At 38.5% G+C, this 26,481-nt stretch overlaps 1 protein-coding gene across 4 annotated transcripts in view; it reads left to right on the top strand.

Moving 5' to 3' along the window:
- PTPN13 (protein tyrosine phosphatase non-receptor type 13) overlaps window positions 1-26,481 on the top strand; it is a 126,313-nt gene that overhangs the window by 31,195 nt on the left and 68,637 nt on the right. For 3 of the 4 annotated variants that reach the window (XM_040583189.1, XM_040583180.1, XM_040583170.1), the window contains exons 4-7: window positions 4,553-4,722; window positions 10,506-10,571; window positions 12,986-13,171; window positions 15,893-15,986. In XM_040583189.1, the coding sequence (XP_040439123.1) occupies window positions 4,553-4,722; window positions 10,506-10,571; window positions 12,986-13,171; window positions 15,893-15,986 (516 nt within the window). Of the gene's footprint in view, window positions 1-4,552; window positions 4,723-10,505; window positions 10,572-11,649; window positions 11,698-12,985; window positions 13,172-15,892; window positions 15,987-26,481 lie in introns of those variants that run through there. The other variant, XM_040583198.1, reaches the window with a different exon arrangement.

The following is a 26,481-nucleotide window of genomic DNA, read 5'->3' as shown; positions in this document are numbered from 1 at the left end:
TAAGGTTGTGTCCTGAAAGAGCTAAAATGTACATCTCTTCCCACCATTTCTGCCATTGGCTGTGGTCTAAGAGAGAAGTAGGAAAAAACAAAACTGAAGGGGCTTGAATTGTGTGTAGCTTGGGAATTCAAAATCCTCTGCCATCAATATTGTAAAATCATCCATTTTAAATTTCTGCCTGAACTTACTGTCTCTTACGTCGTGGGGGGGTTTTGTCTTTGGCTACTTGTATCCTGTTAAACCATGTAAAGGGCTGTTTTAGAAGTATCTCGTTTGTTAGGCACATGCCACGTAGCTGAAGGCTATTTCAGTTCTTAGTGCATTTAAAACCAGTTCACTTTCTCATTTTAAGTAAGACCACACTATTTATCTATGTCTTGGCACTACTTGATAAACTGTGCTCTCACAAGTGTTTTGTTACCAAGTTGCATAGTTCTGCAGTTAACTCAGAAGGCTGGTACCTCTAGTGCACTTGGAAGTCTACTGGAAAATCAACCAGGAGCCATGTTCTGAATACCAGTGCTTTTAGAAAGAGGCACTTAAATCTTTTTTTCTTTTTTTTTTTGTCATTTTCCACTGTATTTCGGGGAGTATGTTTTCCTTGCTGCTCTTATAAATTCTTCTGAAAGCCTAAACAAAAGATGACATGGATATTACAACTGAAAACTAGTTTCTGTTGTGTTCCTGGGGTCCTTGGCTATTTGATGTATTGCATCTTTGTAACTTTTTTTTTTCTCATGGTGCAAACACATGAAAGGGTAAGAGTGGAGTTGCTTATAAATATTTTTCTTAGCTTAAATCTGCATGGTAGGAACTTTGAGACAGCTGTTCTGGTTTGTGATGCATGCCTTAAGGAAGGAAATGGAGAATGAGTTATTTTATTGTTGTTCTTTGTAATGGTAGATTAGATACCCAAAGTTATGAAGTAGGCAGTATGATCTGCTATATTAGTTAAAAACTACTAAAAGAGGAAGCCAAAAAAATGTCAACAAAATGAGCCTGGCAAAATCAGTCCTATTTCTAAATTTACAGTTAATCACATTTGTTGTATGTTGCTTCAGATCACGAAGATCGTTGAGTATGGTTGGAAGTATTTTATGTGGATCAGTAAATTCAGCCTCTGCATGTGTAGAGGACAAGTGCACGCTCCAAAGTTTGTTTAAATTAGTATTGGGGAGACTTCAGGCTAATTGTATTGGGGTTTTTTACTGTTCTTAAAACTAAACTGTGTTTTCATCTGTTAACTGTCTTGTTTCTATAGTATGTTGCAGGATATGAAGAGTTCATATATATTTGAAGTTTTTGTCATACAAAATATGAAGTTAAGGATAAATTATTCACATTGCCTAAGGTTCCTGAGTTTCGGGGCATTTAAGCAGAAATCTTATAATATTTTAAAATGCCTTTTTTTTTTTTTAATATATCAGTGGCTTATGCACACAGAACTCGTAAAAAATCCAGGCGTTAGCTGCAAGATTGTTTTGGAAGTTGATGGCCAACTAAAGTCATCTTTCTAAAAATGCTTAGCTATGCAATGTTTGTTCTTATGTTTACATTTCTTTTGTTTAACATCTGAACTTACTGCCACAACAGTGAACAGCAGTTACCCGTTTTGTTTAGAGGAAGTGGGGTTAGAGGTATAGTGCAAAATGTAATCTCTTGGACTTGGGAAGAACAGATAATGTTATTTTCATTCTTAATTAAAATTTTAATTTATTTGATTGAAGTAAATTTCCACTACTTTCGCCATACATGGTGTTTAAAGTTCTTGCTAGGGGAGTTTTCTTCAGCTCATCTTATTTTTAAATGTACATATTTGATGACTTTTTCCACAATATGAGTTATTTCTAAACTCAGATTTTGAAGTTGGCCATGCTAAGAGAATCTGTAGAGATGGTGTCATTTGCTTCATACCGAGTGACTTCCTACACACTGTGGGGAAACCATGTTCTTGGACGTGATTGATTATCTTTACTACTGTATCAAGCAGATGTTTTGTTGAGACCATTAATGAGAGCGATTCCAGGCTTAAATATTTTTGTAGCTAGGGGTTGATTAGATTGCTGTGGGGAAGAGGGAGAATGTGTACTGCACTGTAAGGACTGGTTATTAATGTCTGCATGAAATCTAGAATTTTTTCTCTTGACAAAATTTCTACAATATTATTACTTTTGCTGAACTACTTGAACTCTTTGGTGGTTGTTTGGGCTTTATTTTTTTTATAACACCTTGCTGAATTCGGTATTTGGAATGATTTGAAGAGAAGTCCCACTGCAGGAGGTCTAGAAACGGAAAGAGACTTGTACAGGTTGTTAGTTTGAGCCATGTGTTTTTAGTTTAGCTTATATTGATATTGGTAGGTTGAAGTAATATATTGCTTTGTCCCTTGTGATTTTACTTACTAAAATAGGATAGTAAAAATCCTCTGAGATATTTTCTTCTATGTATAAAAGAAATATCGTTGTGTATGCGTTTGTATTTGGGAATTTTTTAAGGGGTTTTGGAGAGGTTGGGGCATTCTTTATCTTGTATGTGACAGACCTCTGGTTTCCATGGGGACCTCAGCAGTTCTGTGTGAGAGCTTAAATTCTTGTAGCCTACATAATCAGAGATACTATCCATCAATTACTTCTGCTGGATCCAGGGGAGAAAGCTGGAGCAATGAAATATGCTCCTCTGAGGCAAGAAGACTTGAGACTCTTGTTTGTCATAAAAAGCAGAGCAGGGGGAAACCAGTTCTGCACTGTGAATCCTAAGCTTGTCATACTGGCTTTCAGCAAAACTTATTGGCATTTTTGAATCCATTAGAAAAACTATAAAAATAAACTCTTTTGGTTCTAAGGTCATTAAACAACTTGAAATAACTGCTTGAAGTAGACTGTGGGATCTTTCAATTTCTAGAATGTTGTCCTTAACGGTTTCTTTTCCTTTTTTAAAGCAAAATTCTGCATAGCGATTTAAGGTGTGTTCAGAAAAAGGTATATGTTAGCCTTAGACTGAATAATGAATTATTGGTTTCTCCCACTGAATGATATCTCTTGCACATATTGGTAGGAGGGGAAACTTTCTGAGCTTCAGCATCTGAAAGTTGCAAATGTTTTTCTAGGTAATTGTGCTACCAAGTCATTAATACAGTTTTGCTTCAGTATCACAGAATGTAGAAAGCCTGAAAGCGATTTCTTAGCTTCTTTAGGAGGAAGGAGAGTTCAAGAAATTGAAGGGCCTACTTGGTAGATCTTTTTACATGTGGTGCCTGCAAGCAGTAATTTAATACATTTCCTAGGAGATTAGAAATATTCTAGATTACAAGATAATTGAATGGGCTAGGAACCAGCACTGTAGGAACATTCTGAGCTGATTGGAGAGTGGAAATTGTTAGGGGTGGAGCTGAAGGATGCAATTATTATTCTGCTGTTGTTACTTAATATATAGAGGGAAAAGAAAGACTTATGCTTCAAATGCATGTTTCATCAGATCTTTGATAGAACATGCAGCATAAAACAGAGCAACTGCCTCTTTGCCTATTCAAAATAACTTAACTTTTACTTAAATAAAAGCTTATACCTCCTTTAGTGAAACTGAGGTGACTTACTGTTTGGGGTGTAGGAAAAATACTTCGGCTCAAGGAAATGGTCTCCCCTTTTTCTGCCTTAAAGGGATTGAGGTTTTACTGTCAAGGTAGATTTTGGGGTATAAGACTTCCTCCATGTGTGTGGCCTGTTTCTGTTCCCCCTGCTGTGCCCTCCCCCCGCTTTTTTTTTTTTTTTTTTTAAGTAGGTCTGTGGCCAAAAATCTGTCAGCAGTATTACCAGATATCAAAAACCTAGCTGGCAAATTACATACTCCATGATGTAGGAAGTTTTCTTTGTCACTTTTGGTTCTCCAGTTTCAGTACTTGTTTTGCTGTTTTCAGGAATTGACAGGGTTTGAATGGGTGACCTTACTATGCTTTCAGGTTTACTTGTTGTCCACTTCCACTGTCTTCTAGAGTTATTCTTTTCTTTTTCACTTTTGAAATACCTTTTTTGGTTTTTTAGGCTAAAAAGGACTTGTGTCCCAAAATTTTTCTGTTTTGTCCAGTTTTTTCAGCTACTCTAATAAGGAGTATTTCCTCTGTAACTTCGTCTTCTCTCTTCAGATTGTTGGTGCTGCAGCAGTACTATATTAATATAGCAGTTAACTCCATTCTTAGCCTTAATGACACGTCCACTATAAAATGTGATCATTTTATATGTCAACTGTAGCATAAATAAAATTAGCTGAGGACAGGAGAGCTTGTGAGTATTTTAACAGGCTCTTCTGAGCTTGCTGGTATGAATAAGAACAGTCAAACAAGACAGGTGTTACTCCTTGGTATGATTAAAATTGAGGTGGTCCTGAAGCACCACAGGTGGAAAAGGAAGCATCTATAATAATATTACATTACATTATAATATTACATTAATATGTAGTCTGATACTGAATGTGTCTGAGCAAATAAAATCACGTCAAGCAAGGGCATCGGTATTGTGTAAATTTCAGCGTTGGTGTGTTTTTTTTCTTTGAAATACAGCTGATCCTACTGCCCTGGGATTCATCATTTCTCCATGGTCTCTCCTGTTGCTTCCATCTGGCAGTGTATCATTTACTGATGAAAATGTCTCCCAACAAGACCTGCGAGCATTCACAGCACCGGAGGTTATGCAGGACCATTCTCTATCGTCTTTGTCAGATGTTGAAAAGGTACAGTACCTCTTCCTTGGCAGACAGTTTCGTTTGCTGTTGATCCCTGGACAAAATAGCATTAAACTGTCCTTTTTGTCTCCCTGTGGTTCTTGATTTGTATGTGTAATAGTTGATTTTCTTTGGGGGAGAGATCCTTCTGCTTGATTTTTGTCCAGAAGAGTGGCATAGTGATTATGGTTGTATGCACTTATGAAGAAATGGCTATGTGCAGGTCCCTGTCGTATGTGCGCTACTGACAGCCATACTTGGGCGGTGGCTGCACAGAAAAACTGACTATTGAAAGTAGTAAGGAACGCTTTGCCTTCTTTCACTGAAATCTTTCAGTGACATCACCAGTTTCAAATTTTTAAGATTTTGGTTTTTTTTGTTTTTTTTTTTTTTTTTGGGTTGTTTTTTTTTTTTTTTTTTTTTTTTTTTTTTCAAAATGCATCTGAGGGATAAGCCAAGGAATTACTCAAGTAGTCCAGGGCTACAGAAAATGGGATATTCCTACACTCACCTCAAAAGAAAGTTTGTTTTAATTAACTTAAGTATTCCTTAGTTGTGTGCAGAATTGTTCCTTTCCACCTTCCTTTTTTAACTTCCCAAGAGTAGACTGATAGGTAAGGTTTGCATATGTGATCTCCTCCAGGTCATTGATACACACAGTCAAAATGACTAGCTTCTCAAATGTTTTCTTAATAAAAACATATTGCAAATGGTAATGTTTTCCCCAGAAAACTGTTCCCTTGGCCTAGTCAAAGATATTTAGAGGTGGGAGTAAGGAGGAAGCTGAGCTCTATTTCATTCTCGTTGGCTTCTCTGGATCAATAATCCTTAGAGAAGGAAGCTAGCTGCAGCCAATGTTGTAATCTGGGAACAATTATGACATTTGGCAGTCTTCCTCCAGGAAGAACAGCAACATGTTCTTACTCCAGAGGAAACTGGTATTGGCATCAATTGCTGTTGTGTGCTCAAGGACTATTGAAACATGTTTTTCTTTGAATATTTTGTTTCCAGCTTTTTTTCTTCTAAACCTTGTACCACCATATACCTAACTGAAAAATCACTTGTTTCCTCAGTTACTTGCAAAGCCTTGTAGACATCCTTCTTGCCTTGCAATATAGTAAAAAAAAAATGGTATAATGAAATATGTGTATAATTTTATCTATGACAAAACTATAAGCAAGTAGCAATCTTGGTTGACAGTTTTAGTAAAGAAGTAAAAATAACACTGACATCAGTGAAAATTTGGGATCAGTTACGTAGGATGCAGCTGCCAAACTCTGTAGTCATACTGTTGGAATTATCTTTCTAGAGAGACAACACTATTCAAGACAGCGACGTTACCTCTAGTGCCAACTCTGAAGTTAATATACAAAACAGGCCTTCAAAAATGCCAGAAAAGTTTTGAAATTATGTGTTTGTGACCTTCATCAGATCTGATAGCATTCTTTGTTCTGTGCCAGTATTCAGCATGTTACTTTTTTCTTTTTGAAATGGAGAACTGTTACTATTAAAAGCTATGATGTTCCTTTATCTTAATCTTTAGGAAGGAAATACTTAAAGGGACCGCTGTGGCCTGTGAACTCCAGCACAGAGCATATAGGCAATGACCAAATACTGGCACTCAGCACCTATGCAGTGCTGATTAATCCTCTCATATTATGGCTGTGTGAATTTATTTCATATCATCAGCATCACCTTGCTTGCTGGAATGTGATGATAAAATTGAGACTGTAGGCTGCAGCAACTGTGTTGTTGTTTTCATTGGGAAACAATTGGATGTGGAAATAGACAAGGTTTGGCTTTACATAAGCAAATTGCTCATACAGTCATGTGTAAACTAAATAAAACCCTTTTGCTTGTGGTATTCAGCTTTAGCATTAGTTGGAAGCTTTGTCCTTGAGATGAATTAACATGGTTTTGTGTTTGAACGCTACTTGATTTCTGCATGTGTTCTTTACGTGCTGGGGGAGAAAATTTAACTGTTCTGATAACCTGGGATGGTACAAAAACATTGAAAGGAAACTTGCTGTTACCATCCTTGTTCTCAGTTTAAAGCCTTGTGGTTAAATAGCTCCCTTCTGCACCGCTCTTCTCTGAATGTGGTGGTCATATCTGGGTGTGGAGAAGGACAGCCATAATCTGAAGAGGGGACCTGTGAGTTACTCATCCTGCATTTGCTGATGTGAGACCCTCCAGCTGAATTCTTAGAAATGTACCATTGTGTACAAAAATTTGAAGTTTTTTCCTGATGGCAATGGTATATACCAGGATATGTAAAAATATTATTTGATATTGCATCAGGGGGAAAAAAAAAAGACCAGAGTATCTGGTCTATAATCCCCGCTTGAGAAGTACACATGATAGTACATTTGTGTGAAATGCTTCAAACATTTCAGTCATCTTGGGTTTATTTGCTTACTTACATGGAAGGAGAAAGCTACCTGAAACCTAGCTTTGTACAAAGGCTTTTGCCCTGTTAGCACTTCATTAGTTGAAGTTTGTAGGACTGATAAATGTCTTGCATATCTTACATCCTTCTGTTTTTGACTGTTTCCCTTTACATTTGTATTAAACTGTGTGTTGGATGGTACAGTGGTTATTTGTCTTGAAACATTGACTTCATGTTCCTTAGATTTGCTTTGCACATGTTGACTGTGGTAACTTCTAATTATTTCAGCTTTTCTTTTTTTTTCTTTTTGACACAACTTGCTGTAGTTCACTGAATTAATTTGCTGGAAATATATGGTGTTTTCCTTCTTGATTGTTCTTCTGAAATCAGGCCATGTCTGAAAGCTGCTGAAGGCAGAAGAATGTAATTTCTTAAAGCCTTGTAACAGACAGTGATGGGGTTGCACTCATCTCTTGAGTTACGACTTCACTTACTAACACAAACTAACAGTGTATTCAAGGATAAATATTAGGAAAAATGATAGTCAATGAATACCCTTTTGATTCTGAGACACCCAGTCGATTTGAATACAAAATAAGTCCAAGGTAACGGCAATCTTTTTGGAAATGGACGAAGCAAGCTATTCAAAATTATAATGAAAGATAAATTTGGAAAATTAATTTGATGTTGATTTATATATTGTAGAAAGTATTAGAAGTATCACAGTACAAAAATGAACTAGAATTTTTGAATAAATGCTTTATTTTGAAAGCTGTTTTCAGATAATTAGTAGGGTAGCATGTTTTAGTTTAGTGGTCTGATTGCATGGTTGTACAATAATATTTTTGAGGGTGATGCACACTTCTCAGTATTATATATACCTTCCATTAAGTTAAAGCTTAGAACCATAGAATTATAGAATATCCTGAGTTCAAAGGTACCTGTGAGGATCATTGAGTCCAACTCCAGACTCCACAGAGGGGCAACCCAAAAGTTAAATCATATATCGAAGAGCATTGTCCAAATGCTTCTTGAACACCAGTAGACTTAAGACCACGACCGCTTCTCTGATTAGCATTAACAATTTTGATAAAAGACTTTTTAATTGCTGTTCTTGTATATTTGGGTGATGGGAGAGTTTGGAGGGCTTTTTTTGGATAAAATTTTTGTTTGGGTGTTTTTTTCTGAAAAGGGTTGGGTTTTTTTTTTATACGTTACCCTGAGAGTATATTCATCTTTTCCTGTATAGCTGTAGTATGTCTGGATATGGAAGGAAGAATTTCAATTGAAAAGGTAACGGATAATAAACCACATAGGGAACAACTTTCTCAGTATTTGAAAGGTGAATGTTTCTGGTTGAATGGGACAATGGTGTTAACTGAGCACCCTTGATGCTTGTCCATGACTTCTGTCTTTTGCGTGCAACAGACACTTTCCTTTGATGGACTGTGCTTCCTCTCTGGGAGAGGAGGCTGATGGGTGAGCCCTTGTTAGGTACTCAGTGCTGGCTAAATAATTGCATCTAGCATAATGCTGTGTTTCATCTGCACTTGTATAGCACTGCTGCAGTCCTGCCGCAACATGCCACGGGCAATAAAATTTGCCTTCTTTTTTTCCCTTTTGTGCATGATTGCGAAGAAATTCTCCATGGTTCTGCTCCATCTTTATCACAAAGAAAAACAAAGTTCTGTATTTTTCTTTACCTGAATATTTTTCTTGCATGTCTGGACCTAAATGCGCACTAGCTGACCCCATTGCTCTGTCTTGAGTGTTTGTCCATTAGCTGGACTGAACCCTACGAGTGAGTAACCTTGTGTCAACAGTCTCTGATATATTGCTACTTTGTACTGATGGAAAGCTTTCTGTCTTGTCCTGACTCATAGGCTGTGCTAGACAGAGACCATCCCACACGGTTTTAGTAGCACAAGTTCAGGATTGGAGTGCTTCTCAGAGTATGTTGAATTCCAATTTTGTATGATGTGTTGAGTTTATAAGAAGAATTTTAATAACCTGCTGCTTCTAAGTGTATTTAATAATTACTTCTTTACCCTGCCACAAAGCTGTGTATTGCTTTTCCAAATACATAAAAAGAAGACTCTTCTCCTGTTTTACAATAGAAATCTAAAAACATATCATACTTGTGTTTTGGGCTTAATTCCTGGCACAGCGCAGTAAAGGTATGTCTTTCAAACAGTCTGGTCTAAAAAGAAAAGCATTTATGCATCATTGTTTTTCTGAGTCCTCAAGAATACATCTTGTTGTCTTGAGTAGGATAAAAGACTTTTCAATACAGAGATTAATTCTCTTGTACAACCTTAAGCTAGTTCTAGATGTGTGATCTTTTTTTTAAACAACTCATACGTATTCAGTATGGGAAGAAGAAAATTATTTTTATCATTTCCTAAGTTCTGTTGAGTCTCCCTACTACCTTTGTACACTCAATTTATGCCTAAGTTTGTAATACCTGTATATGAAGCACCTGAGTCTGGACAGACCATGTCAATATATATACACCTAGGACTTAAGTAAGATGTTTTGCTTTTGGTTAGTGAAGAAGCTGACTTAAGTGAATCTCTTTTAATTTATTGCTGTCCCTGTAATTGTTGTTCATTGCCTGCACAAATATTTAATAAGCGTGTTGGTTTAAGTAGCACAAATATTATTAGTAACTTGATAGAAAAAGCCATCATGAGTGTATGTTACTTACGCAGTCCAGAAAAACTGCTTTTCTTTCCTGCACTTAACTGTTCTGTTTTCACAGGCATCTACAGGGGTTGTATGTGTTTGTGCTCTTAATTCTCTAGTATTTAAAGTTTTTATCCCCTGTCCTGATGGGCTTAATACATTAAGGATATATTATTATCATTAATGTTGATATTAATCATTGATTATATGTGTAATGATTAATGCATTTGTATCTTAAAATATCAATAACTAAGATGACTGCTTTATATATTAATACTCTTGCGTTCATTCCTTTTTTTATCTTTGTCCCAGTCTTACGGATCTCTTGAAGTAGTAGCCCACTATTTGAGTTTGCTTAGGTCTGCCATGTCTTCAGGCTAAAGTTTTAAGGATCTTTGGACACAGCCATGCAGTCTGTAGCCCACACCAGGCTGATTGTATGGATTACATGTGCTGCTGGCTTCATTGTAGGATGGAAGCTTAAAATAAAACAGAAAAGACAGAGGCACTGGTTAGATAGAGTATGCGTTGTAGCAGTAGGATCTGCTTCTTTGACCATCATGGCAAAGGAGAAGAACAATTTGAAAGACAACTGACCTTAAATACCAGTAATATATTTAGGAAAAATAATGTTAAGTTAGTTGCTCTACTTTAAAGTTCTGCTTTGTGTTTCCAGTCCTGTTCAATTAGCTGATGAATGTTGTGTGTCTTATAACAGGTCCATATTTTTTCTCTTGGTATGGCACTCTTCTGGGGAGCAGACCATGAAGTTCCTCAAAGTCAGGTAAGTTTACATTTGGTTTTGCTTAACATTGCAACTTCAGACTTGAGAGTTTGACTGAATTTGCATTTGAGTTAACATGGCAGGGTGTTGTAATGAGACACTGAAGTGTAAGATTTCTTTCCTGTACTTGGAGCTTTTTCCTGTGGAGTGTGTGAAGGTGGTGTTGGTGTTGCCTTGCAGAAAGAAGGTGCTGACACTACATTTCTGTTAGTTTCCGTAAAGATACATCAGATCTAGCTTATCCTGTAGTGTCACAGGCTGAAAGACAACAGTTTAAGCTGTTGACAGAGGAGAAAATTGTTTGGTTTGGTTTAGGCTTATATAAAACCAAATATTTAAATAACATTGTTGCTTTACTCATAATAAAGCAACTTGTTCTCGATGCTGCCATAACTTCTGTGAGCCTGGATTTGGCACATACAGATACTTCAGTTACACAATGGCCGAGAACGGGTATGAATTGTTTGGAACAGGGAGTAGACTCTTGCTATTGACTTGTCAGTCAGTGCAGACACAGTTGCAGACTGCAAAGAGCCTAGTGTTATTGCTCAATGAGGTTCACACACCCAGCAGAACTACTAGACTGTCTTTCCAGAAGTGACTGAAGATGTTCTGATTCATAACCTTTCTGGGTGCTCCTTCCCCACCCCCAGTTAAACTTTTGGAAGTCCATACCTGAAAGAGTGAAAATAAGATGAAATGCATTCATAAAAGCATTTAATGATGTACTGGTAGCTGCAGGATTTGGCAGAGCATTGTGCAGCTCAAGGAACTAAGCCACTTCTGTTTCATGTTTCGGTTCAGTCCTACTAGTTGGTGTTATGTGTAAGGGTAAGGAAGGAAATTTTGAAAGGCTTTTTGGCGATGTAAGTGTTAAGTTCCTAATATTTTCTTTAACAGAGTGCTAGTTGTGTTTTCATTTGTGCTGATTTAGAAGTAGCTGCCTGAATGGAAAAGTTGGAAAAGTTGAAGCTATGACTGTTTTAGAGATACTTACTTGTAATACCTACTGTGCCTGTTCCCAACGCCCCAGTATTTTCTTAGATATCTATCCCTTTTCTTTGCTCTCCTGTCTTGTAGGGGGTGAAAGGAACAGTATTCAGAAGTAGTGGGAGAGTGACTTAAGGTAGGTAGATGTAGGTGTTGAGTGGAAAGTAGGCATGAATTTTAGTTCCCTTTTTTTTTGTTTCCTCCTTTGGTATTATACTGTAGCAACAGTTCATAGTAATGCGGTGGGAAGGAGTGCTCTACCTTTTGATACAACAATATTTTTCGAAATACAGTGTGGTGGGAAGACAGTACCTGGAAAGAAAGGGGGAGCAGAAGCCTATAATTTATCTTGAGGATGTTCTCATGTGGTGCCTCTACCCTGTGCAGTTAGTGGAGGCAGAAGGGCAGTCTGTGTGTGGCATTACTTTTGTTAACTTGTATGTGTAGATTTTCCCTTTCTTTACTTTTTTTTTTTTCCATATTTGCCTGCCTATGTTGGTTAATGAGCTGCTTCTCTGATGGGAATGTGGTTGAATACAGAAGTGATTTTTACGATCAGTTAAGATGCTAAACAGGTAGATGGGAATAGCCTATATTAATGAAATCAGTTGTCCAAAATATTTTTGTTTTATGGTACACTTTAAGAGTACTAATACAGAGAAGATTATAAGACTCTAATGGTTTGAAGTGCTCTATGATGCAGAAAGCAGAACAATGCTTGTAGTTTGTGGGTAGCCACCCACTTTGAGAGAGTTGCAGATCAGAGAGCTCAAGTCCCAGATGCCTGCGGCATCTGAGAACAAGTGTTATCACTGACTATTGCATACCCTGAGGAGTGATATTTCACGTGCAGTGTAGAATTAATTGAATGGGTAGAGAATAATTAAATCTATACTGTTTTTAACTGTATGGGTGTTGTCCTGCAACTACAAAGCTCTGCTTCCTTAAGCAGTGGCTTTGCTGTTTTATTCCTTGCTTCTTTGTTTATACTGTTTGGTGTTGTCACTGGACTTTGGAAATGCTAACACAGCTGCTGCAAAATATTGGTGAGGTGAGCAACCATAGAAAGTGAGCACAAAGGATTACAGAATGATGGTAATGAGGACTGAATTTTATGCTTGTGACTGGCAGAACGTTCAAAAACAACAAAGAAAATTTCCTTCTGAACCTTTCCACTAGTTGTTAATCCCTTGAGAAAGTGTTGGTGTTCTGACCTTACAGATCAGGCAGCTTATTTGGACCAGGTTCTTCTAGAGTCTCCTGATCTACAACTGCTGTTTTTCTACCACCTAGATGGTGACTTTAAAATTGGCACATAATAATACAGGCAGTGTCTTGTGAATAATTATTTTACTGTGTTGAATGTCTGGCTTCTGTGTGTACCACAAGTCATTATTTCAAATCCTGTTTTTGTTTCTCACTAGCCTATCAAACTTGGAGATCATCTCAACAGCATACTCCTTGGCATGTGTGAGGATGTCATTTATGCCCGTGTATCTGTACGAACTGTTCTGGATGCTTGCAGTGCCCACATAAGGAACAGTAACTGTGCCCCTTCTTTTTCTTATGTGAAACAGTTGGTCAGACTGGTTCTGGGAAGCCTATCTCAGGTAAGTTTTTGTTGGCATTTGAGGACTAATAGAGATGAGCAGGCAGAGAGCAGAGGTGCTAATTCAGAGTCACTCTGCAGTCATTCTTCCTCTTGTCTTACTGTGTTGCGATTTTGATAAGAGTGAGAGTTCAAAGGAGAGAATTGCATCTCTCCCCTTGTAACACTTTGTGCACTTGGCAATTCCTCTTGGTATATGCATTCATGACTACTGTTTCTATGGAAGATAACTTTGTGAGCTGTTTGTGTTCATTGAAAGAAAAGCAGGGAAAAACGGGTGAACAAAAAAATTATGAACTCTGTGGCGAACTTTTGACATGTTGCTAATTGAAATGCTTCAAAAATGATTGCTGTGGATTTTTGGTTTTAAAGTTAGGCTTGTTGTTGGAGGGTTGCTTATTAGCAGGAAGAGGGACTTTTTAGGTGGTGTGCCAGTTCTGCACTTGGCTCAGCTCTTGGATATGATAGTTATGGAGGACGTTATTGTCTAATGATGACAAATGAATTCAGCTGTGTTCAGAAGTGAAAGAAACATGAACTCATCTCACAAAGTTACTATTCCTGACAGGCAACCTCTCCCTTCATGTAAACCATTCCAACATGACCATAGAGTAGTTAGGTAAATTCAAGTAGAGTAGAATTTCTGAGTAGAAAGGGAGGTCATAAATTGTCAGTATTATTTTAGATTGTTCTTTGGCCAATACTTGCTTTCCTTGTGTTCTGTTTATAATAAATACTGAGCAGTTTATTATTGCTGGAATGATATCCCATTATGTTCCTGAATTTTATCTGGGTTTATATCATTGAAACTCCCTTTTTTGTCTCATAGAGGTTATGTCAATGTAGAAATTGGTGTCTAGAGAGACAATACTGTAATTGCAAGAAAAATGTTTGACTTGATAATGCTTTCTTTTTTAAAAAAAAATCTGTTACGAACTAATGGTTAGATAGTTCCTTTATAAAACTGTTTTGGTAACACTTGCACAAGGTGAGAAGACCCTGCATTTGTCTAATATTTGGCAGCAGCTGATTATGACAGGCCTCCAGAAGTAGCGCTGATCCTGAGCTCCACAAAGCATCGTCTAGTCTGTGAGGTTATGTGTCAGTCTGGTGCTCCTCATTGTAACATCTGAAGTCTTGTGTAGTTGCCAAGTGGAGTTCCTCTGATTTAACAAAATGAAGGCCTACAAGGCCTTAGTCAGTGAAGCTATTGAAATAAAGATCCAAACCTTAAGTAGGGCCACGAGCTATAGAAATGGCCACTGTGGAGCGTGAGTCATTAGTCTCCCAGTTCTTAATGGCCCTTTCTGCTTAACAAGTTTTCTGCTTTTCCTCATCTTGTTCTTGTCAGCAGGGTGTCAGAGGTAGTCTGAGGCTAGTGTGACAGACTAACCTAGACCACCGTGCCAAAGACCGCAGCAGTGGTCCCAAATGCACATACTGAAATTCAGTGGAGAGCTGAATCCAGCAAATGTGTTCCTGTCTCCTGTACCATGTTGATAACTGCCATTAGTCCTGCTCCTTCATTATCCAGTGCTGAAGATTTGCTGGTCTTCTAGATTTCCTCTGCCAGTAACCTTGTTAACCTCATTCATAACATGTCACTGCATTGACTTTGCAAGACGACAAGAACAAAATAGCTGAATAAAAGTGTTGACAGGACAGCAACACAGCTGTACTGCTGTTTTCATGCGCCTTAGCTAGCTATCCCTGCTGGTTTTAATGTTTAATGCTTTGTGTTTGTGCTGAAATTTTTAAGTTAATAAGAAAAGCATATAAAATCGTTTTTCCAAAACCAGAGTAGAACTTGCTATTCTAAGATCAACATGCCTCCAATCTTAATTGGCCTTATGAAAAGCTAGAGAGGTCTTAACTCTATAACTGGACATTTAGTGGTCCATGAAGCACAGCTGAGAGGTTCTGTTTGAATGTTTTAATTTTCCATGTTAATATGCTTTCTAAAGGGAAATACAGCACGACTGATTCAATCTGTTTAATGTTGATTGAGCTGCATTGTAACTGCAATGGATAGAAAGCTGCTTGATTTCTCCTTTCAGCTCCCAGCTAAGCCACTGTCCAAGTTATGTCAATTCCTACCATATCAAAAGATCACTAAAGATTCTTGGTTAGAGCAAATAAGCTCTTTGAATGATTTTACATGTGAAATATTTTTTTAAGGGAAGTGGTGATTTAAAAAAAAAAAAGTTAATGGGAGTAGTTAAGCCTGACATACAAAAGGAATGTGCCTGAAGGGCTAAAGAAGAGACTTCTCACAAATGCGTGAGAATTTACATGTGTAATAAGTTGTGTGAGGTATCAGCCAGAAACTACCAAGTACAAGACAGTTCTTCCTGTTACGTAGAAGACTCATCAGACCAATTGCAGGCCAGTCATGCTGCAACCATGGAACATGGGTTTTCGAGAGCTGCTGTCTTCAGTTTGCTGTGGGAGTGAAATGTATTTGTTACATGCTTGTAAACTTGGTGGAAAAAAGTAGACCAAATGCATAGTAAAAATAATGCACGGATTGTTCAAATAAGGATAATTCTAGGGTATATTCTCACTGATTAACTTGGTTTTGTTGAAAAAAGTTTGAACTTCAACTCTGAACTTGAACTTAACTGTTGGCATTGACTGATGCTGTACAGTTACAGAATGGATACTTGTTTCATACTGATGTGAGCTCTTTCAATATTTAACTGCGCTACTGCCTGTTTTACAGGTGGATCAACTTTCTTGCAATGGAGATAGAAAATTGCAGCCAGACAGGAGCCAGGCTATCCGGGAGAGGCTTAGGGGAAAAGGACTTCCCACAGGTAAGTGCTTCATTGCAGGGTCATGGCAGTAAATACAGCCCTGTAGAAGACCAAGTTTGTGGAGATTTTGCAGCCAAAGAAATTGAATAGAGGAGGGCTTGCTGACTTTCACAGAACTCTGATGGCTCAGTGTCTAGCTAAGTGTTGGTGATGGTGACATTAGAATAATTGTTTCAAGAAAATGTGTCTTTCCAGTTCAGTCTTGATGGTAGGAACAGGTTTTAAAGTTTCTTGACCAAAAGTTTTGTTTCTGGAGAATGGGAATCTCCAACTGAAGGTAGGTCAGCTAGAAGAACAGGAAGCAGCTTTTCTTAGTTCTGTCTTCTCTGTGGACCCTGCCTTCTCTTCATAGCTCTAGTTGCACACAGCCTCTTTCCCTGCTTATCAGACAGCCCTGGGCTCTTTTCTCTGCACACAAAGCTTTTTTCTGCTGCCCATTTCCGCACCCACCCACCCTGAAGAGTGGTGTTATGTGTTCCGTCACAGTTCTGCTGTGCTTTGACAGTGGGAGGTGGACATGGAGGGCCAGGTAGGGTTGTACTGTTACTTCAGGGAAGTAAGGAAAGAGGAAACTGGGAGGGTAGGGATGAGACAGACTGTTTTAGAGGCAGTGTTGCTGTTGCCACTGTGGGCTAAAGTGATGTAGGTTGGCAGCTGATGCTGGCCATGACTTCATTAGATGTACTTGTTTTGGCAGCATCAGCTTTGCGCTAGGCTTCTCAGACAAGAGGATGTAGTCTTCTAAAAGACTAGTCTCGTATTTTTTGTAAGAATTGAGGAGCTGGGTAGGAATATTTTATAAAGCATCAACTTGGACCACTCTAATTTGTTGCAGTGCAGGCAGCGAGATACAATAGTCGGGTGAGAATATTCTTGACTTAAAATGCTCATTTGTAAATGGAATATCTCAATTCCAGAATGCAACGTCACCCACAAATAATCAACATCATAAGTGTTAGCAACACAGGGTTTTCATCTGCCTCACATTACCTCTCTGCCTATCTGTAAACTTGGAACAAAGTTATGCTTCTGTTGCCTCTTTATTCTTTAATTTTGTGTTGATTAACAGCATAGTGAATTGCAGGAACCAAAATCCATGGAGTCATCAGTGGCAATACAAACTGCAAAAATTAGACTCAAGTCTGGCAAGGCATTGGAGGACTTCCTTTATTCATTCTTTTGAGATGAGTCCTAGATTAGGCTACTCGTTGATATAAAAAACATATGTCAGTGGTTGTCAGCCCTTCTAGTACAGCACTATGTGTTTAGGAACAGTTTCTGGTACAAGCTGTCTCTTCATTTTTTGGCACAAATGTACTGTTCTGACTGCTTTCTCAGGGGCTTTGTTTTCTTATTGGCTGTTGCTGTTCCAGAATATTTCTGTAGTAATACAGGGTTTGAGACTGGGTCAATCTAATTGACTGGATTTGTAAACGATGTAATTCCTTTATTTTTCTGAACTACCTAAGCTCGCTCTTAAAATGAATTCTTTCTCTGGTTCCCACTGATTTCATAAGGGTTATAAGAGAACCTTATTGTTCTGATTGTTAAATTGCTAGTTTGTTTAACCCTATTCATTCTAATTTCCAGTGTTATCTTTTTTTTTTAAGACCTTTATTTGATCACACTACCATTCAGCTACTACTCAAGCTTCAAGCTTTATCATTTGCATCATCTATTCTGTTTTTTAATCCATGATCAACAAGAACTGCATGTTTTGATAATGGTCAGAATACTTAAGTTTTGGAGACATAGCAGGGTTGTCTTTAAACTCTGTTCTCACTGGATTAGCAATCCTGATTATTGTTTTCTTTGTTGTTTCTAGTTTTGTTTTCAGTAATACAACTGAACAGTCTTGCTGGTTAACTTTTCATTTTCTTAAAAAATCCTTATCTTCTTTTTTTCTAAATTTTTTTTTTTTGGTTTCGGGGTTGGGGGTTTTGTTCATTGGTTTTCCTACCCACAACTTCAAGCTTTTTAGCAGATGACTTTTTTCCTCCCCCAAAAGTAATGTTTGTCCCCAAAGTCTTTTAAGTACATCTTAACAAAAAAGCTTTTGTTTTACGTTCTACAAAATTTTGGAGATAGATGTTGTAGCTTTAGCCAGTATCTCCATGGCTTTCTGGCTCAGTACTAGGGTTGAATATCACCTCTGTGATGTCTGAAACTTTCTCTCAGGATTAGATCTTTAACTTAAAGGATAAGGACTAGATGATCTAATTGGTTTTCTACTGTATCCTCCGACTTGAAAAAATGTCATAACCAGAATATTCTTTCCTCTTATCCTTTGGGGTTTTTTTGAATCGCTTAGTATGTCTGACTTTGCTTCTGAGATGGCTGAGAGGTATTGCTTTTTATTTTACTGAGAAGTTGTTAGGATACAGTGTCTGAACCTCTGAAGCGCTGTGAAGCTGAATGCCTGTCTTGCCACTGTGTGCTCACTTGCCTTCTGGTTCTGCCTCGGTTTCACTGCAGTGAAAATAATTTGGCTGGGGAAGAGCAACCAGAGCTATAAGGATTCTATAAGGCTGAAGAACACACTTGGCTCAGCTGCTATCGACTGGTAAATTCAACACAGGGTTTTAAGCAACCTCAGTCAAAATGACTTCTTGAAAGATTTATCTTTTTAGGGAACATCACAGTCTGTAGAGATATAATTAAATATAATCATACTTAAATAATATTTGTGAATGAACTGAACTTGATAACCATAGGGTACAGTTGGCTGAATAGTCCTCATCCTCTAGCTCCTGTTTCTCTTGAGTTGATTGGAAGTGCATGCGTGCGTAGGGTGTTGCAGATAATGCATGGCACCACAGGGAATAAATGTTTGAGCATCACTGTTCCAGTGCAAACTTGTCTGCATCGCTCCAAGCTTGGTCCCAAAGGTGGGTGTTATTAATGAGATGCTCTTGAATACTTGATTTTTTTCTATTTTTGTCAAGTTGAACTGTCAATGAACAATAGTATTTTTTCAGTTAGTGTGGAGTTATGGTATTTTGGTTTTTATACTTCTTTCTTGCCCTATACCTAGAAGTAGAAAATATTTGTCATATTTTCTGTTATTTGAGTCTTTATTTTCAGAAAACAAGATAAATTGAAGTCAGTCTTTCCTTTAATTTTTATTTTCTGCCTGTCCTGCTTCTGCTCAACCTTTTTCAGTTTCTCTGTATCACGCTCATTACCTGTGGAACTCTTGTAATTTTTCCTCCTTTTCCCTGAACCATGTACAACCCTCTTAGCTTCCCCAAAACTTTTCCCAATTCTACTTATCATTGCAATTTCCCAGTATGCCTTAACACTATCTTACTTACCTATATTTTGATCTTAGATGCGATCCTTGATCTCAGTACTACACTGAGACCTCGGGAATACAGAGTATCAGTAAAATAAAACACAGCACAAAACAGCCCCACACACATACATATAACCAAACTGGGCTCTAGCTGTTGCTGGTTCCACTCAGAAAGTGTTTGAAAGTTAGTGAGGACCCAGTGAAATGGGTGTCTGATCCTAATGAGAGACAGCTCACATTTGATTCAAGGCAATTTAATGTTTGGTTATTTCTTTTTCTGTAATGGATGCTGGTTTGCTGGTGCAGGTTCTGTCAGTAACAGTGCAGATCAGCTGTCCTGTGGGCACAGCTTTTACATTTCCGGAAAAGTGAGCTGTGGAATGTAATACTAATTATACCAATGATAATCTCATAGATTGAGGAGCCATAAGTAGAAGGCCAGATGAGAGTTTAAGAAAAATAGTAATGGCAAAAGAAACAAAAAAAACCCCACCAGCTCAGAAAAGCATAGAGTCCTTTTTTCTTCTGACACTGTACTATTCTGTGCCTTTGTGTAGTTGAAATACACAACTCTCATTCCAATTGCAAAACAGCAAACACTGAGAAAGGTAGGAAGCTACCAGGCAGGATTATGATTCTGCATGAACTGGCTTTCTAAAACAGTAGAAGTTATGTCAGTCATCTTTTATCTAAATGTTTGGGTTTAACTTCCTCTGACAAGATAATTTGAGCCCAGTTTAGCACTGGGACAATGCTGGGTGGGGGCATGGGCACACATAAGGATGTGTCTAATTTTACCAGTTGTTTTACCACTATATTTAAGGCAATAAATATGGTGAGCAGAAATGTTTCCTGGAGAGGACAGAAGACTGTCTGATACTCACTGAGGTGAAGTTGTGTGGAGTCATTGTGAAAATCTGAAAGATAATTTTCAATTAATAAAATACCCATCTTATGGAGAGAAAAGCCGCATAGAGCTAAGGCATTTATTATGACCCGTGAAGAGTATCGGAATGTTACTACGAGCATTTAACTTAAGATAGTTGATAAATCATAAGTTTATCAGTATAGAGATGGTTCAGCAAGAGAGATGTGCTCCTAGTTGGACAGTAGCTGAACAATACTTTAGGTATTTCCAGTCTTCGAAAAATGCGAGGATTTTTGCATTGTCTTTGGAAGTCATTAAAGTAAGAACAGTTTTCCATACCATGGTCATCCAAAATTATAATTGCTGGGGCTTTATTGTTGGCTTAGGACAAATGTTTTGAAATATTTTTCCAATTCACCTGTTAAATCAGATATTTTCCTCTCCTTATGTACCAAGGTTGGATATTTTCAGCTATTCATTTCAGTCTGTCTTGAAGAGAATAATTAAATTAATAAATAGCTTCATGTTAATATTCTCCCCAGTTAAATTTATTTTTTGTCTTTCACGACTCACTCTGTGGCAGTCTTGGTGAATGAGCTTTATGGCAGGACCGCCTGCAGAAATAATTTATTTTAAATTAGTATTACAGAATGTTTGCTTTCAGTCAAGTCATACTCGAACACAATATTTAGGAACTGACTTAGCCAGCAGAAATAGAAGTGGTAAAGCCTGGTGTGAGTCATCTGAACCAGTGAGTGTTGTTTCTTACTCAAAACACTTTAAACCTGAAGAGCCTTTATTTCAAGAACTGTGGAAGTTGCTTGATAAAATTCTTTTGTTATGATAGAAGAGTGACTGTCAAACTCTTCCAAACATAAAGCGGTAATTCACCATGTTACTCTTTGCCACAAACTATGGCATTCATCCTTCAAAAGGATGCATAGTCTATTTAAAGCCCAGTCGAAATCTTTGTAAATTGCATGTGCCTGGCAGCCTGCTTCCCAACTCTCTAGTAATTGAAAACATGCACCTTGTGTGTTTGTTTACAAAGTTCCACCTGATGTTGATGACCTGTGAACACCAAGGACAGACCTTTGCAGAGATATTTTGTGTTTAAAGAGATGTTGCGAACAGGTGTCTTGGCTTTGCTTTCTTGCCATAAAGGGCCTCTCATTTTAACTTGGCTTGTGCAGTGTGGTAGACTGTAATGAGTTATTTTATGTTACAATACTACAGTTGTATCCGGTAAAATTCTGACCTTTCTATCAAAAGAAAATGCGCCAAATGGATAAAGGCTTGAAAGGATTTTACAGGATCATTAAAGTTCACCATAACTGTATGTAACAGAAAATAATTGGAAATACTGAAAAAAATTTTAGGTGTTGATAAATTCCCTGTTTAGTTAGACTAAACACTTTGTCAGGTGTAGCAAAAATGGTACATGTAAATGGAATAAAAGATGCTAAGGCTAAGTGAAGTTGCTTTCAATTTTAACAAGAAAAATCAGCGTATTAGTCTATAAAGAAATGGTTTATAATGATGCTTCCCATGTGAACTGAAACAGCCTACTCATTTCCTTGCTAAATCCAAGTACACAGATTTAACTTACCAAAAAATACAGCACAAACTTAATTCCATTGACTTGAAAATCTCTCATCTAGAAATACAATCTTTCTTTTTTCACCTCCATCTCCTCGATACTAGAAAAAAAGAACTGAGTAGGTGGAGAATTAACTTTCAGTGTTCAAGAAAACTAAATGGAAGCCAGATAAAGACTATTTATTTTGAAGAGTAAGAAGTTATTCTTTTGCCCTTCAGAAACCATGCCTGTTTTCTTCCAATAAGGGTTTCTGTTTGCATCTAGCAGTACTGAGTGATTGGTGTTGGTGGAGATCTTTAAGTGTAGTTGCTGCTGCTTTACTGTGCTTCCATCCTGGCAGTACTGGAAGTGCTGTTAACAGCGGTGCTAAGGACAGACTCAGAACTCTGAAGACACAGGAGTGGACACAAAGATCAGTGAGGAAACCAAACCAGACATATCAAATGCTGTCTCTGTGCAGAAAAGCAGCTGTATCACTGAGCTGCTCCTGGGGTATGCAGAAATCCAGGAAAGGAATAGCTGGGCGGCCCTTTTGCCTTCTTGGTACCAAAAAAAAAAAAAAGGCCCATAAACCTGAGTGGGAAAGAGCAATGATGCAGTTGTCTTTCCTGCAGAGTTGCTGAGGAAGAGAAGAGGTAAAATGTTGCATTTACAAAGTGCTACTTGGCAAGGTTCACTACCACTGTTCTGAACAAGATGTTTGGTTTCTAGAGCTATTTGGGTTTTGATAGAGGGGCCATCTCGGTCCAAAGCAGAATGCAAATTGTTTTACAGGGTTTGTAGTTTGGCCATTACTTTACAGTGCTTTTAACAGTCTTTGTGTCCAGCTCATTTCTTCTTTCACAAAGAATGCATTGTTTTAAGAGTACTTCCATCTGAAACTTGGATTTTCTCAACAATTGAAAAAAGTAAAAGAAAGGAGGAGGTGTCATTCCAAGTAGCCAACACAATCCACATATGGCTCTGTTGTTTTCTGTTTGGGTCTTGGCCTGCCCCAAAGGAATTGCAAACCTAACTCCTCTGTCAGCTACCCACTAGTATTTGAGAAACTTAACCACATTGTGTTGGGATAAGGATTTTTCTGTCATTCTGCTTTTTGCACAAAGATGATGTGGGAGATGTTTTTTTTTTAAACTCCTGTATAGTAATTTCCTCTTCAGACCTTTCAGTCTGGCAATGATGGTGTGTGAGCTTTTGTGCACATGCAGGCAATCTCTGTGTCTCTTCCTTGCCCTGCCACCCCTGTGCTCTGTGTGTGTATGGATATATCCATAAGCTTTGCTGAAAAAGGTATTGTTTTCTGCAAACAAAAGGGGGCAGTCAGAAGAACTTTAAAGAAACTTGAGCTGAGATTATTCAGTAAAAACATACACAGTATATCATGGCACTGACAGTGTTTGCACTCACGTAATATTTGATTAATTTGCCTGTATGGTCAAGCTGATACACAAGTTATTGCGAACAGACTGAATTTAGCAAGGACCAGATAACTCCTTTGCTCAGAGGGAAATCAACTAATTTACTATCAGTGTGAGTAAAAGGTGGTTTGTAAGTGACACTGTTGTCAAAGAGAGTGTAGTTGCATTCACAGCTGAAGACACCAAAGGAAGAAGGAAGCAGATCTGTGGTCATTTAGCAAACATAACATCTGCCAGTTGAATGTGTGTGGAAAACTTGATTTTCATTTTAGCACCACAAGGGAATTTTCATGTGAACTCTTGGTGATTAATTGCTATTTTTATTGTATATATTCCCTCACTATACTTTGGAATCATGCAATTACTATAATTACATTCAAATTATTTAGAGTAATTATAAATAATTGCATTAAAGTAACATCAAGTAGAGGATAAACACCCAAGGGTGATAAATGAAAATTAAGAACCCAGATGCTTTTCAGATGAGCATTAAGAAGAATTTAGTTCTGCAGAGAAGTAATTGGGGAAAGGAAAAATGTGCCTTTTGAAGTTACATATATGCTGTAGTATCTTAATTACTAATGGCTTGTCCTGTCACCATCACTGAGAAGTAGAGAAGCACTTCTCTGTCTTACTATATTGGTGGGTAACTGAGCACAGAGTAGCTCTGTTGTGATCTCAGGTGAGATACTTTGTTTTTAGTGGAGCCAAAGTACTTTAGAAAGGTTTCCAGAGTTTCCATTACAAATAAAAGGGTGTTTTTTCTTTTTCTTTTTTTTTTTTTAAAAGAAGGTCATAACATGGCTCTCCATTAAAATTTAAAGAAATAAAAGTTCCATTATGCAGTTTCCTTTTGATCATAGAATCGTTTAAGCTAGAAAAGACCTTAGAGATCATCAAGTTCAACCCTTAACCCAGGACTGCCAAGTCCAGCACTAAACCATGTCCCCAAGCACTACCTTTACAGGTTTGTTAAACACCTCTAGGGATGGTGATTCCACCATGTCCCTGGGCAGCCTGTTCCAATGCTTGACCACCCTTTCACTGAAGAAATTTTCTCTAATACCTAATCTAAACTTCCCCTGGTGCAACTTGAGGCTGTTTCCCCTCATTCTATTGCTTATTATCTGGGAGAAGGGAGCAACCCCCACCTGCCTACAGCCTCCTGTCAGATAGTTGTAGAGAGTGATAAGGTTCCCCCTGAGTCTCCTTCTCTCCAGACTAAAGAACCCCAGTTCCGTCAGCTGCTCCTCATAAGACCTCAAACAGATCAGTGTTCCTGCCCAACTTCGTGTTGGCTGCAGACTCGCTGAGGGGGCACTCGATCCCCTCGCCCAGATCACAGACAGAGACACGAACCGGGACCGGCCCCAGCGCTGAGCCCTGGGGAACACCACGTGTGCCCGGCCGCCAGCTGGATGTGGCTCCATTCCCCACCCCCCTTTGGGCTCGGCCAGCCAGCCAGCCTTTTACCCAACCCGGAGTGCACACCTACAGGCCGCGAGCAGCCGGTTTCCCCAGGAGATGCTGTGGGACACGGTGTCAAAGGCTTTACTAAGGTCCAGGTAGACAGCACCCACAGCCTTTCCCTCATTTGCTAGGTAGGTCACCTTGTTGTACAAGGAGATCAGGTTCATCAAGCAGGACCTGCCTTCCATAAACCCCTGCTGGCTGGGCCTGATCCCCAGGTTATCTTGCATGTGCTGCATGATGGCATTCAAGACAATCTGCTCCATAACCTTCCCTGGCACCGAGGTCAGGCTGACAAGGCCTAGTTTCTTGGATTCTCCTTCTGGCTCTTTCTGTAGCTGGGCGTCACATTGGCTAACCTCCAGTCTTCTGGGACCTCCCCTTGATAAATGATGGAGACTAGCTTTTGCTTCTCCAATTTTCTTCTAGTATAACCACACAACAACCTTGTAGTCCTCCAGAGTTGCCCACCCCTTCTTCCAAAGGTGGTAAATTCTCCTTTTTCCCCTGAGTCCCAGACAAAGCTCTCTGTTCAGCAATTGTTAGCTGGATCTTTATTCTTCATACGTAGTTTTACTGGTAGTTCTTCCCTTCAGTTTTCCACACATTTCATCATAAAAGCTGGGGGGAAAAAGTTGATGGACAAACTATGTATTGGCTTAATGAATTTAGACTTGTGTATGCCATTCAACTGAAAATACGTGTATTAAAGAAGCAAATATAATTCCAGTCCACTCTGTTCTGGAGGTGTACTGTTAGCTGAAAGGCAGACATATGAGCCTTGTGCTGAAAGAGACTTAATGCAGTCCTTTAAGATCCTTGATCTAGGTAATGCTGAGGTTGTGTGTTGGGGAAGTCTGGGGGAAAAAAAGTGAAAATATCTTAATGGTTGATTTTGTGATTTACAGAGTCTATAATGGTACTTAAAAAAAAAAAAAAGGAGAGATGAGGACGTATTTAGGTTGTTAAAAATAGAAGAGTTGGCATGGGCCGATTACTGGCTGCCTAATACAATTTTTTCACTGGTACCTGCAATTGAGTTTCTTCTGTACTGAGAAGTCTTTTCCTTGATTATTGACCTCTGCTCTCCAATGCCAAGAGCAGCAAGCTTTCTCCATGGGTATAAAGTATGGGTCTAAAAGCTCTGTGTTGCTGCTTTGTTCTAGTTTACAATCTCAGGATGCCCAACTTGAGCAGGCTGTGCATCCCTTGCCCCCTAGTCTCTTTAGCATTCTCTGAGGATGATTGTTAAACAGCTCGTGTTGACATTGTGAGCCAGTTTGGGGAGAGCTTGTTGAAATGATGTTATGTAGGGCAGGAGGGGTTTTGCAAAGGTGAGAAGTGCCAAGACTGGTGAAAAGCACAAGTAGGAATGAGAAGAGTAATAAAGGAAAGATGAAGATGTCTAAGAGAATTTTACAGTCTCAAGAAGAATACTAAGGCCAGCTGTAGATTCCTTTTGGTACTATGTTAAAAACTCACGTTGGCTGCATAAACTAATGTGGATATGAGTTAGACCTGTAGACATCTCCAGGCAGCAAAGAGGAAGACCAGTGTAGAAGTGGAATGTCTCCTGCACTGCTTCCTGATGGGACAGCTCGTCTCCTGTCTCATCATGCAATCAGCTGAATGAGTGGCAAAGCTGTAACAATGCGTACTTTCCCAGCCACTGCTGAAGTAGTGTTCATGGCATTCACTTTTCCTCATGAGGAAGCCCCAGCTGGGTGGATGACTTGAGGAATAGAAAGCATCTCTTGCATGCCAAGGCAGGGAGCTTGTGTCTTCTGAGCCTTTGCTTGAATTAGAAGCAGCTTCTGTTATGTCTAGTCTGGATGCTACAATTC

This window comes from Falco naumanni, chromosome 1, assembly GCF_017639655.2.
Source record: "Falco naumanni isolate bFalNau1 chromosome 1, bFalNau1.pat, whole genome shotgun sequence".
In the NCBI taxonomy this organism is placed as follows: Eukaryota; Metazoa; Chordata; class Aves; order Falconiformes; family Falconidae; genus Falco; species Falco naumanni.
Note: the sequence above shows the minus strand (reverse complement) of the source record. Positions and strands in the feature narration are given on the sequence as shown.